The sequence below is a fragment of the Podarcis melisellensis genome (assembly GCF_964234715.1).
Source record: "Podarcis melisellensis genome assembly, chromosome: 5".
NCBI lineage: Eukaryota > Metazoa > Chordata > Lepidosauria > Squamata > Lacertidae > Podarcis > Podarcis melisellensis.
Genome location: NC_138537.1, coordinates 2,592,489 through 2,604,900, shown reverse-complemented (window position 1 = coordinate 2,604,900; position 12,412 = coordinate 2,592,489). Strand labels below are relative to the sequence as shown.

The window sequence follows — 12,412 nt, the reverse complement described above, 5'->3', positions numbered from 1 at the left end:
GGGCAAACAGTGCATATGCAACCTTCCACCTGCTCTGAGTATAAATATGGCCACACCTTTAAAGTCCTTGCTTGGTTGCTAATTGCCAGGGCAGCTGGGGGATTTGCTGGAGGGTCATGCGCCCGCACACCGTTCCCTTAAAGAGGCGCTTTGCCTCATAGGATCTCCTCCCCACCACGTTCCGCTTTATGAATCTTCCCTACTTATAGACGGAGCAAAACGAGTAGATCTTAAACCTTACAGTCCTCGGGGGGGGGGGGCGGGGGAGACTCCGCTCTGTTCTTTGTCACAATATTGAACACGAGTTGCTATTTACAGTAATGAATCGAAATGTCAGCTATAAAAATACGGAGTGTCAGAGCGCTCCTGCTTTGCTCAAAAAAGTTTGATTTGACAGTTTGTTAATCATACGACGATTAAACGTGTTTCGCGGCATTGCCTGCCCAGGTCTTCCTTCCTTCTTTCCTTCTCGCCACCAACCCTTCCCCTTCCCTCCCTCCTTCTCTCTGCTGTTAAGCCGTGGTGGGCCATGCCCAGGGGGCTGATGGAACTTGTAGTCCATCAGAATCTGGAAGGCGCCAGGTTGGGGCGGAAGACTGTTGCAGCAATAGCTGTGCAACAGAAGAGCCTTGTTCTCAACTTTACTTGGCTTCATTTGGCTCTCGCTTGGACCTCTGGCCCTGTTTTCCTGCCCACCTCGCTTTCCCACCGACTCATTACAGAGATTGTGCAGACTGGGGAGCAGCTGTGGGCAGGTGTGCAATTAGCAAGGCATGAAATTCAAAGTCCCCCCGGCGCAAGCAGAGAGAATCGCTGGCTGCCAAGCTCCTTATATTGGATAATTAAGGCGCATGCAATAGAGCCTCTTCACTGCCTCTTCTCAGCAGTCCTGGCCCAGGTGCTATTTCACTAATAGAAACGCCTCTTTCTCCCGCAACCTCAACCCCAGCAGGACCTGGGTTTCGAATTCCGCCTGTGCCTCAGTAAATCTGCGTTTTGTACAGCGATGAACCCTTCGGTTGACAATTCTGGCAATGTTTTGAGGCCTGGGAGGGAAAATATGAGCAGGAAGGCTGAACTTTCTGCTGCCTTAGTTAGTATTGTACAGTGGACACTCACGTTGCGAACGTGATCCGTGCAGGATCCACGTTCGCAACCTGCAGCGTTCATAACCCGCGTCTAATTTCGCGCTTCTGTGCATGCGCGGCCGCCAAAACCCGGAAGTAACCCGTACTTCCAGGTTTTGGCGGTCCGCAACCTGAAAACGCAACCTGAAGCGGCTGTAACCCAAGGTATGACTGTACCTTGTCATCAGCCTAACAAAGTATTCAGGACCATAGAATTCTCAGCCTTGTGAGATACATCCAGGACAGCTAACAAGGAGGGGTAAGACACAATGATCCTGCACCTCAAAGGAGTCTTTGCTTCTAAGTCAAGTGAGGCCACAAGTAATTTGCCCAAAATCTGAAGGCCAAATGATGGGGACTTGAATGCCAAAGTTCTTTCTTGCCTTTTTGGTGAGAATTTGAGATTTAAAGGCAGCTGATACAAACTTTTTCAAAGAGGAAAAGATGTTATTGCAAAAAGGGGGAGATAATTACAAACGAAATGCAATATTTCATCTATATATGTAAACATAATTTTGTATTGTAAAGTGTTCTGTTCCTGTGCAAGAAGTCAATTATGGTCGGAAGAGGGTTGCATGGAATTAATAGCTTAGGCAGACTTGGTTACAATTACGTTTTTAAGCAAGGCGTCCAATTGTATGGGTTAAAATTATGCACAAGGTTGGACAATGTCTCCGAGTTTTATATTATAGTAATTAACAAACAGACTCGTTTTCCCCATAAATTTGAAAGGCTGTTTGTGCATTTTAAGGCCACAACTTGGGACTTTCGCCTGTCCCACAGCATCTATTGTGTTGTCCTTTCCAGGGGAGTCTGCAAATGGTCTCTCCTCCACCCCAGACAGATTCTTTCTTCTGCCTTCTGCAACAAATACTTCTCCTTGATGCCAAGCAGGTGAAGGCAGCAAAATCAGTTTTCTCCTGGTTTACTTAATTGTGTCCATGGCTACTCTGTGGTGGTTAACATCAGCTGAATTGTGGCGCTGTGGGTTAAACCACAGAGCTTAGGACTTGCCGATCGGAAGGTCGGCGGTTCGAATCCCCGTGACGGGGTGAGCTCCCGTTGCTCGGTCTCGGCTCCTGCCAACCTAGCAGTTAATAAAAAGGGACGCGGGTGGTGCTGTGGGTTAGACCACAGCGCCTAGGACTTGCCGATCAGAAGGTCGGCGGTTAGAATCCCAGCAACGGGGTGAGCTCCCGTTACTCGGTCCCTGCTCCTGCCAACCTAGCAGTTCAAAAGCATGTCAAAGTGCAAGTAGATAAATAGGTACCACTCCGGTGGGAAGGTAAACAGCATTTCCGTGCGCTGCTCTGGTTTGCCAGAAGCAGCTTAGTCATGCTGGCCACATGACCCGGAAGCTGTGCGCCGGCTCCCTCGGCCAATAAAGCGAGATGAGCGCCACAACCCCAGAGTTGGCCGCGACTGGACCTAATGGTTAGGGGTCCCTTTACCTTTTTACTGTTTAAGGATGACCTTTCAGTTTACCTGCAGGTACACAACTCTTCACATTTCCACATGCGTTTGTGATTTTAAGCAAGACAAACTCACGGAAACCCATCAGTGTTTCCGTCCTCCTTTCTTCCGAAAGGCACAATTTCCTATGCAGTTATGTACTTTTTCAGGCTGTTTGATAGACCACAATGCATTTTTTTTTGCCTGTAATTTTCACTAATCTATGGATTTATCTGCGCACTTTACCCAGCGAAATGCATGCATTTTTTTTGCTGGAGAGCTGCATTGTGAAATTCAGAGAATGGCAAATTTCAAAGGATTTTGTTTCGTTTCTCATATTGTTTCAGGAAGTGTGGAGCTGAACCAGGCATGCTCAAGCCGTTTGATTCTGACAGGCTCATGTGTGTCTTGCTCTCTACTGGATAACACCCAGGGTCTGGTAAACATGGATCCCCAGAGCATATTTTTGTTAACAGGCTCCTTCATCGTGGAGCATTTTCTCCCCTTTCGGTTTTTTTTCTATTTTTGCAAAGCAGTTTCACATCATGATGAACGGCCTTGGGTGGCCAATGGTTATACACCAGGCCACCGGGATGGACTTCTGGCATCATAACCACTCTGCTTTCTTGGAAGGTGCAAAACAGCAAAACAACTCTCTCTCTTTTTTTGCAGTTTGCATGTGAAGCAGAAGGAAAATAAAAAACCCTGAACCTGACCACAATCAATTTCAGATTCAAGGAGTTTAAAGTTAATTTTCTTTGTTGAGGTTGCAGCCTCTGAGACCGGAGTTTTCTGGGCGGCAAGAGAGTTGCTAAGACATTTCTGGCTGGGGAAAGCAGTTTCTAGGAGGCTCCCTTGCACTGAGTCAGACCATTGGTCTGTCTTGCTCATTATTGTCTACACGGACTGGCAGCTGCTCTGCAAGAGTTCAGACAAGGGAATCTCCCTGACCTACCTGGAAATTCCAGAAATTGAACCCAGGACTTGTTGCTCTACAGCTACTTAGTTTGTGCGTTTGTGATGAACACCAGAATAGCCCTGCTGGATCTAGCATGCTCCCAGTGGCCAAACCAAATGCCTCTGGTAAAACCCACAAGCATGACCCACGTGCAACTGGTATACAGAGTCGCGCTGCCTCTGATAGTGGAAAGATAACATAGCCTTCAAGTCTAGTGGCTGTCAAAAGCCTCACCCCCCATTAATTTTGTCTTTTCAAGGCTTCCAAGTTGCAGGCCGCTGCTACGTCTAGTGGCAGGGAGTTCCACAGTTTAACTATGTGCTGTGTGAAGAAGTGTTTTCTTCTGTCTTTCCTGAATCTTCAAACACTTAGCTCCATGGGGAGGAAAAACCTTCCACCCCTTCTCTGTCCTTACACCATGCATGTTGTTGTTGTTGTTTAGTCGTTTAGTAGTGTCTGCCTCTTCATGACCCCCTGGACCAGAGCATGCCAGGCACTCCTGTCTTCCACTGCCTCCCGCAGTTTGGTCAAACTCATGCTGGTAGCTTCGAGAACACTGTCCCACCATCTCGTCCTCTGTCGTCACCTTCTCCTTGTGCCCTCCATCTTTCCATGAGAGTCTTTTCCAGGGAGTCTTCTCTTCTCATGAGGTGGCCAAAGTCTTGGAGCCTCAGCTTCAGGATCTGTCCTTCCAGTGAGCACTCAGGGCTGATTTCCTTCAGAATGGATCGGTTTGATCTTCTTGCAGTCCATGGGACTCTCAAGAGTCTCCTCCAGCACCAGAATTCAAAAGCATCAATTCTTTGGCGATCAGCCTTCTTTATGGTCCAGTTCTCACTTCCATACATCACTACTGGGAAAACCATAGCTTTAACTATACGGACCTTTGTTGGCAAGGTGATGTCTCTGCTTTTTAAGATGCTGTCTAGGTTTGTCATTGCTTTTCTCCCAAGAAGCAGGCATGTTTTAATTTCGTGGCTGCTGCCATCATCTGCAGTGATCATGGAGCCCAAGATAGTCTCCTATTTGTGTTTTCTAAAAAGCCCCAGATGTTGCAACTTTTCCTTCTAGGAAAGCTGCTCCATCCCTTGATGGCTTGGGCTGCCTTTTCAAATCCTTTGCAATGCTCTTTTTGAGGAAAGGCTGTGGACATAGACTGGAGGGCCACTAATACTTATTTATTGCATTGCTTTCCCACCCTCCCAGAAGCTCAAATTGGCATAAATGTTTCTCCACCGCTTCCTCATTCAGTCCCGGCAGCAACCCTGTGAGGTAGGTTAGGCCTAGAGGCAGTGACTGGCCCCCAAGCTCACACTGGCCCCCAGCGAGAGAGCTTCATGGCCCAGTGGGGGGATTTGAATGCAGGTCTCCCAGGTCCTAGTCAAACACTCTCACCATGTCAACCCTCCATTCTATTCCCGTCTTACCACACACACCCTCCTCTGCTGCAGAGGGACAGCCCAGCTCACAACTGATCATAGCTGTCAACGTTTCCCTTTTTTAAAGGGAAATTCCCCCCTATTCCGAATAGGATTCCTCGCAAGAAAAGGGGAAAGTTGACAGCTGTTCAACTGATCCTGTCTCCAGATCGGCCGTCCCAAAGCTCCAAGCCCCTCTTGTCCCGACTTGCACCTTAGCGTGCCACGAGTTTTGCCCAGCTGTGCCAAACCCTCCAGAACCATAGGGAGGGAAACTATTTTCAAATTCATTTTGCCACTGCTAAAGGCAGATGGCAGAAGGAGATGCAGAAACACACTGCCCTGTGTTGCCATTTGCAGATGCGAAGGCAGCTCTGGCGGAGAGTGGCTGCTTTCTCTATTTTTTTTACCCATATTAGGAGAGGCGATTTTGCTGCTCTGGTTCATTTTCTTCCCAAACAATTTACGGCGGTTTAGTAGCAATCGAGGCTCCCCGCTGCGAGGGCTTGTTTTGCTTCCCTAAACTGGGACAATTTGAGCTCTGAGCTTGGCAAGGCTGCCCGGCGTCCTTCTTCCTCCGGTTTTGAATCTCTGTTTCAACATCTTTTGCAACCCTTTTGTGTTCCTTTGAGCTGGCAAAGGCTGCAAGCAATGAAGAGAAATGCCTTTTCTCCCTGGCCCCCTTGCCCCCCCCAAACCCCACTCACCCCATATCCATGCCTTTTCTCATTGCAGTGCAGAGGGGCAGCAGCTCAATGTTGTTGCAACAGAGGCATGCAATGGAGATATGGGAAAAATCGGGTCTGTACCTTCCCTGGGGTGCTGCAACCAGCTTGCAGCATGGAGAGTTTGGGAAGAACATTAACTAGCTGCAGAACTGCCGAGGTGATAAAAGGCTATGCCAGGGCCAAAACAGATGTATTTTTTTTTAAGTAGTAAGACCAGGTTTGAGTCAATTCAGGGTGTGTGGGTACATAGTTCAGGGGGTCAGGATCCAAGCAGAATGCATTAGCTGCAACAGTACAGACTAGCTGCCCCTGATCCCTATCGCTGTTTTGCATTTCAATAAAAAGGGTGTTTTGTTTTAAAACTCATAAGGCAGAGTTTTTTGCTTGCGTGTTTTCTCTGGGACATCTGGTTGGTCCTTGTGAGATATGGATGCTGGACTCGATTGGACCAGGGGGCCTGATCCTGCAAGGCTCTTCTTGCATTTTTAATCCTTTACTCTCGGTGCTAAAGGTTGCAGATCAGCAGATTGACATTCTGAGTTGGGGGGGGCGGCGTGTATTCCCTTCCACCCAATTCCTATCCGCCCCACCTCCGAGATGCTTCGAGGCTTCCAGTACAGGTTTTGTCAGATGAAACCGTTCCCGTCAGCCCTTCTTCCCCAAACTGGGTTTCAGATCCAAGTCTCGATTGCTTGCATTTCCATATTAAGCCAGAGTTCAGCCTTGCTGCAACGGGCCACTTCCCCCAGTTGGGAGCCCCTCCAAACCGCAGTGAGATTTTCCCTCCTCCCCAGACGGGGTTTTGCTTTCCAGTCCATTCTCTCTGCTTCCTAAAACACGAGTTTCATTTCTGTGTCCTTCGGCACTTCTAGAAACTCATTCCCGAAAGTAAAGAGAGAGGGGTGTGGTGGGGAGGAAGCAGCCCAGGAATCGATGACCCCCCCAAACTGGCTGCCATTGCTTGTGGGCAGTGAGGAGACTCAAACCCCTTCCAGCACCAGCAGCTGAGCTTCAGCAGGCTTGTGTGTGTGTGTGTTTTGTGTGTGTGTTTTTCTGAGTGCTAGTAAAATTCATCTTAAATTGCTGTTTTGTGGGTTGTTTTTAAAAGTCTGGAACGGATTAATTCATTTTGCATTGCATTCTATGAGAAAGCATGCCTTGGTTTTGGAACGCTTTGGTTTTGGAACGGACTTCCGGAAGGGATTAAGTCTGAGAACCAAGGTACAACCCAGGTATACAGCCTAAGAGAGATGTCCTCCTTGCTGGTTGCAGACCAGCTTTTGCCTTCAGCTGTTTCTCATGTGCCCATTTTAACGAGCGATCTCTCCTCCAACGATTACTCAACCTTTGACGGCTGGTGGGCTGGAAGTGTGAGCTGACTGTGCTGCGTTATCAGTATTGCACTTGAGCCGACGCTGAGCGGGGCGAAAGGTTTCTATATGTGGTGCGTGGTCTGAGACAACTCATCTTCACATGCGTCTGATCCCCGGAGCCTGGTTCAGTCACATGAGTAGTGCCAGCCACAAGGAAGGACTGCTCAAAATGCACCCGGTAGCCTCAACCCTAGAGGAGGATCACTCATCCTCCAGCTGTTTGGCATCAATCTGAAAGTTGCCTATGCTCTGAACAGTGCTTTGGCATCCCATTTTTTTAAATGGATGTGCATGCATACATCTCCCTCTATGAACCTGCCTGGGTGCTAAGATCATTGAGTGAGCAGCTTCTCACAGTCTCTCCAACATCGGAGGCATGGATGGTGGCGATGTGAGAGACAGCGCCTTTTCTTTGGTGGCTCCCAGCTTGTGGGATTCCCTTCCAAGAGAGGTTAGATTGGCTCCCTCCTTGTTATCCTTCTGCCGACAGGCTGAGATCTTCCTCTGGAAACTAAGGCGCTGACAGTGCTGACCACCAGGCTGCTGCCAAAGCACATTATATTTTACTTGCTGGTTCTAAAAACCTTGCAGTGCATTTTCAATTGTTGCTTTCATCATTCTATATTTTGCATTGATGTTTTTACATGCAGGCATCGTTTTATATGTACGCCACCATGCAGTAATTCAAGCCATGCTCAAGGTTGCTTACGAAAAATCCCTAAGTGCAACGTAACAAAAGTAGCCAAGCACAATAAATGAAACGTTTAAAAAATGTGTACTGAAACCAAACAGTTTTCACATTTATCACAGTATCTAAAATGAAGATGGAAAATAGTGGAGAAGGCGGGCAGCAGGTCTTCCAGGACTCCCAACCGAGATGTTATGCCACCTTTGCATAGTTAAAACTGTGTTCAAGGTGGCTTACAACATGAAAACAAATACAGTGGTACCTTGGTTGTCAAACTTAATCCGTTCCGGGAGTGGGTTCGACTTCCAGAACGGTTTGAAAACCAAGGCACAGTTTCCGATTGGCTACAGGAGCTTCCTGCACTCAAACGGAAGCTGCGTAAGCCATGTTGGACGTTTGGCTTCCAAAAAACGTTCGCAAACCAGAACACTAACTTCCGGATTTGCGGCATTCGGGAGCCAAAACGTCCGAGTACCAAGGCATTTGACAACCAAGGTACGACTGTACATATAAAATAATAATAATAATAATAATAATAATAATAATAATAATAATAATAATAATAATAATTTATTTATTTATACCCCTCCCATCTGGCTGTTTCCCCAGCCACTCTGGGCTCCTCCCAACAGAATATTGAAAATACAATAAAACATCAAACATTAAAAAACTTCCCTAAACAGGACTGCCTTCAGATGTCTTCTAAAAGTCAGGTACAGTGGTGCCTCGCAAGACGAAATTAATTTGTTCCGCAAGTTGTGCCGTCTTGCGATTTTTTCGTCTTGCGGAGCGCAGATTCGCTGGGTATTAACGGCTTTAAGAAAAAGGAAGCAAACTCGCAAGACGTTTTCGTCTCGCGAAGCAAGCCCATAGGGAAAATCGTCTTGCGAAGCAACGCAAAAAACGAAAAACCCTTTCGTCTTGCGCGTTTTTTCGTCTTGCGAGGCATTCGTCTTGTGAGGTACCACTGTAGTTGTTTATTTCCTTGAGATCTGACGGGAGGGCATTCCACAAGGCGGGCACCACCACCGAGAAGGCCCTCTGCCTGGTTCCCTGTATCTTGGCTTCTTGCAGAGAGGGAACTGCCAGAAGGCCCTCGGAGCTGGACCTCAGTGTCTGGGCAGAACAATGGGGGTGGAGATGCTCCTTCAAGTATACTGGACCGAGGCCGTTTCGGGTGTGCCACCTTGAATCACAACTTGGAGGAAAGGAAGGATATGAATACCTGAAATAGAAAAATAGAAAAGAGGAAGGCCTAGATTGTTGAGTGAACTACAACAATGTGATGCTGAGGAGTCATTGGGTGATGGCTTAGTTGTAAATTCATTAAGTTTGCTCACGGGGAGCTAAGGGGGCATCTCTTGAAAAGCTTGTCTTGCCTATATCCATCCCCAAGGAGCCACAATGCACCTCATTCCTTGCAAAGTTTGTGTCTCATTCCTTGCAAAGCGAGTCTTGGCTGCGTTCGCCGTTGAGGAACAAACATGTGTCCACTTACGAGACTGTAATTGTTGAATAAGCAGAAGTGGTTGTATTTAGAGTGAAACCACCGGGAACAAAGGGTCCCTCTTGAGTCTCTCTTGTTGGGGAGGTGGCCTGGCCGTTGCTGGCAAATGCTTCTCTTTTTCATGTGGCGCCTTTTAAGGGAGGCTTCCTGAAGGGTTTTTGTTTTTTTTGTCGTTACTCGAAGATTTGCTCGCTCGCAGAAGAAAAGAGCAAGCCATCTGTTTGAGCAGGAGATGGAATAACGAGACAGATCTGTAGCTAAATAAGTTCACATCTGCTGGGAGGAACCATCAAAAGACAACTGAAGGTTCTAATGAGTGCCACATGCGGATGAAACCTGAGAAATATTGAGGGAGATCGGCTGCCAAGAATTGTGTGTGTGCGTGTTGGTGCATCTCTGTGTGTGATCTGGGCCAGCTTGCTTTCCTCCTCCTCCTCCTCCTCCTCCTCCTCCTCCTCTTCTTCTTTTCCTTTTCAAGTCATGCAGAAGCAGAGAGAGGGCGAGATCTAGGTGACACGATGCCATCTCTGCTCTCGAATCGCAGCCTTATATCAGCAGTTTGGGGTCATAGCAGAGAAGTTTCCTGATGTGGGGCAGCAGACAAAAGCAAATGGGGGAGCCCTTCCCCACGGGACTGTAAGAAGAGGTTGCTGGATCAGGCCATAGGCCCATCTAGTCCAGCATCCTGTTCTCACAGGGGCCAACCAGATGCCCCAAAGAGGAAAATGATCCCCCCGAAAATGTTCTGCTGTTATTTTGCAACATTGCTCCTTCCTTGGGAGCACAGAACTTGCAATTTCAGTTCCAAAAATATATATATTCACAAATTTTAAAAAAGTGGAGAGGAGAAACTTTTTTTTCTCCCTCATTGCACTAAAACTCATGGGCATCCAAAGTATCTAAGTGTTGGAACATTCGCTTTCTAATGTTGTACACCACCCTAAGATCTTTTGATAAAGGGTGGGACAGTGGTACCTCTGGTTGTGAACGGGATCCGTTCCAACATGAAAAGAGTGCAACCCGCAGTGGCGCATCTGCACACACGCAGGTTGCGATTCGCCGCTTCTGCGCATGCGTGTGACATCATTTTGTGCCTCTGCACATGCGGCAAAACCCAGAAGTAACCCTTTCCAGTACTTCCGTTCGCTGCAGGACGTAACCTGAAAGAAGGTAACATGAAGCTGGCCACTGTGAGAACAGGATCATAGCTGTCAACTTTTCCCTTTTCTTGTGAGGAATCCTATTCGGAATAAGGGAATTTCCCTTAAAAAAAGGGAACAGTTGACATGGAACCAAGAGAATTAAAGCAAACATGGATAGCTCAATTGGTTGGAGCGTGGTGCTGATGATGGCAAGGTTACATGTTAGACAGCTGCATATTCCTGCATTGCATGGAGTTGAACTCTGTGATTCAGCAGACCCAGTTAGGAACCTGGAGTTTATCAGATACTACTGCAGTTTGGGACTGCAGAATGGGACGTGGGTGGCACTGTGGTCTAAACCACTGAGCCTCTTGGGCTTGCCGATCAGAAGGTCGGCAGTTTGAATCCCCGTGATGGGATGAGCTCCCGTTGCTCTGTCCCAGCTCCTACCAGCCTAGCAGTTCGAAAGCACGTCAAAGTGCAAGTAGATAAATAGGTCCCGCTCCAGCGGGAAGGTAAACAGCGTTTCCGTGCGCTGCTCTGGTTCACCAGAAATAGCTTAGTTCTGCTGGCCACATGACCTGGAAAAACTGTCTGTGGACAAACACTGGCTCCCTCGGCCTGTAAAGCGAGATGAACGCTGCAACCCCAGAGTTGTTCACGGCTGGACTTAACTGTCAGGGGTCCTTTACCTTTACCTTTTACTGCAATAGAATAGAGCTCAACTTAAAGTGGTTGTTTTGAGTCTGTCGCTTAAGAAGAAGACCTACCCAGAGAAAATCAGAACAAAGCTTAGAGAGGAGCTCAGATGCAGCACACAGAGAGTCACAAAACATCGAAGCATCTGCAAGCATCCTTCTACATGCATCAAGAAAGGTTACAGGTCATGAGTAGCAAAACAAGTAACATACTGCTAACTTCACCCCCATATTTACCTTGGGGTGCCAGACCATTTGGGTCTCAAATGTGCTGCTTTATCACTGTTTCCTTAGCTACCAGGGCATCAACAGGGTTGTTGTCCCTATCTTTTCCTTGGAACCTCTCAAGGAGATGCCGGATTTCACCCTGGTGCTAACTCAAAACAGACCTAGCAAAACATCCCGAGTGACTATTTCTGCTGCTTTCGGGGTCAGATAGGGAAGGAATGCAGCGTACATGTCCTAAAATGCAGGCATACAAAAACAAGCCTAAGACATTCTAGCCAGAGGTTCGATACACTGAATATTGGAACATTTTTTAAATCAACGGAATTCATACCCTGGGTCTCAAATTCTTACATCACATGGAATCCACAAGCCAATGGTCTTCTTGCGTTTCTCTTTCCCCAGTGCTGAGTGATGTCTCACCCGTCATGGCTGCCCCCCAAGAACCCCAGCGAGCCCGTGGGCCATGTGACCGCAAGGATGGAGACCACCCATGCTTTCGGGACCCCCAGCATCTCCATATCCACTCAGCAGACCCCAAAGAAGTTTGCTCCAGTCGTGGCCCCCAAACCGAAGTACAATCCCTACCGAGCAGCTGAAGGGGAAGGTAAGAATTGTTGGTTGCCGTGGTTCGTAGGATGCCTCCATGTATTAAACAGCAATAACGTATGATAAGTGTGAAACAGTAATAAATACAGCGGTACCTTGGTTCTCGAACTCAATCCATTCTGGAAGTGCGTTCCAAAATGTTTGCAAACCAAGGCACAGCTTCTGATTGGCTGATTGGCCCTGGAAACAATGGCGACAGCCGAAAAGGACATTTGGCTTCTAAAAAAAAGGTTCACAAACTGGAACACCTACTTCCGGATTTGCAACATTCAGAAGTCGATTTTTTCGGGAGGCAAGCCGTTCGGGAACCAAGGTACCACTGTGATGGAGAGAGAAGGGGAGTCAATGTCGCTAGAAGGAAGGAAGGAAAGTGGCAATTGCGGTATACGGTTCCTTTTTATTGTGGCATTTTTATCCTTTCGTTATTTCATTTTTTAAAACTTCCAGTAAGGCGCTCTAAGAACCTGTTGATGGGGAGGTAAAAACT

The 12,412-nt window shown here is 47.6% G+C and overlaps 1 protein-coding gene and 1 long non-coding RNA gene across 4 annotated transcripts in view; one reads left to right on the top strand and one right to left on the bottom strand.

Annotated features, from left to right (window-relative positions):
• The window catches only part of LOC309370040, a 250,041-nt gene that overhangs the window by 47,739 nt on the left and 189,890 nt on the right, over positions 1-12,412 (bottom strand). The window lies entirely within an intron of this gene.
• Positions 1-12,412, top strand: part of LPP (LIM domain containing preferred translocation partner in lipoma) — a 274,991-nt gene that overhangs the window by 113,015 nt on the left and 149,564 nt on the right. For all 3 annotated transcript variants that reach the window (XM_081911063.1, XM_081911064.1, XM_081911065.1), the window contains one exon: positions 11,722-11,923. In XM_081911063.1, coding sequence (XP_081767189.1) covers positions 11,731-11,923 — 193 coding nt within the window. In that variant the 5' untranslated portion in view covers positions 11,722-11,730. The remainder of the gene's footprint in view (positions 1-11,721; positions 11,924-12,412) is intronic.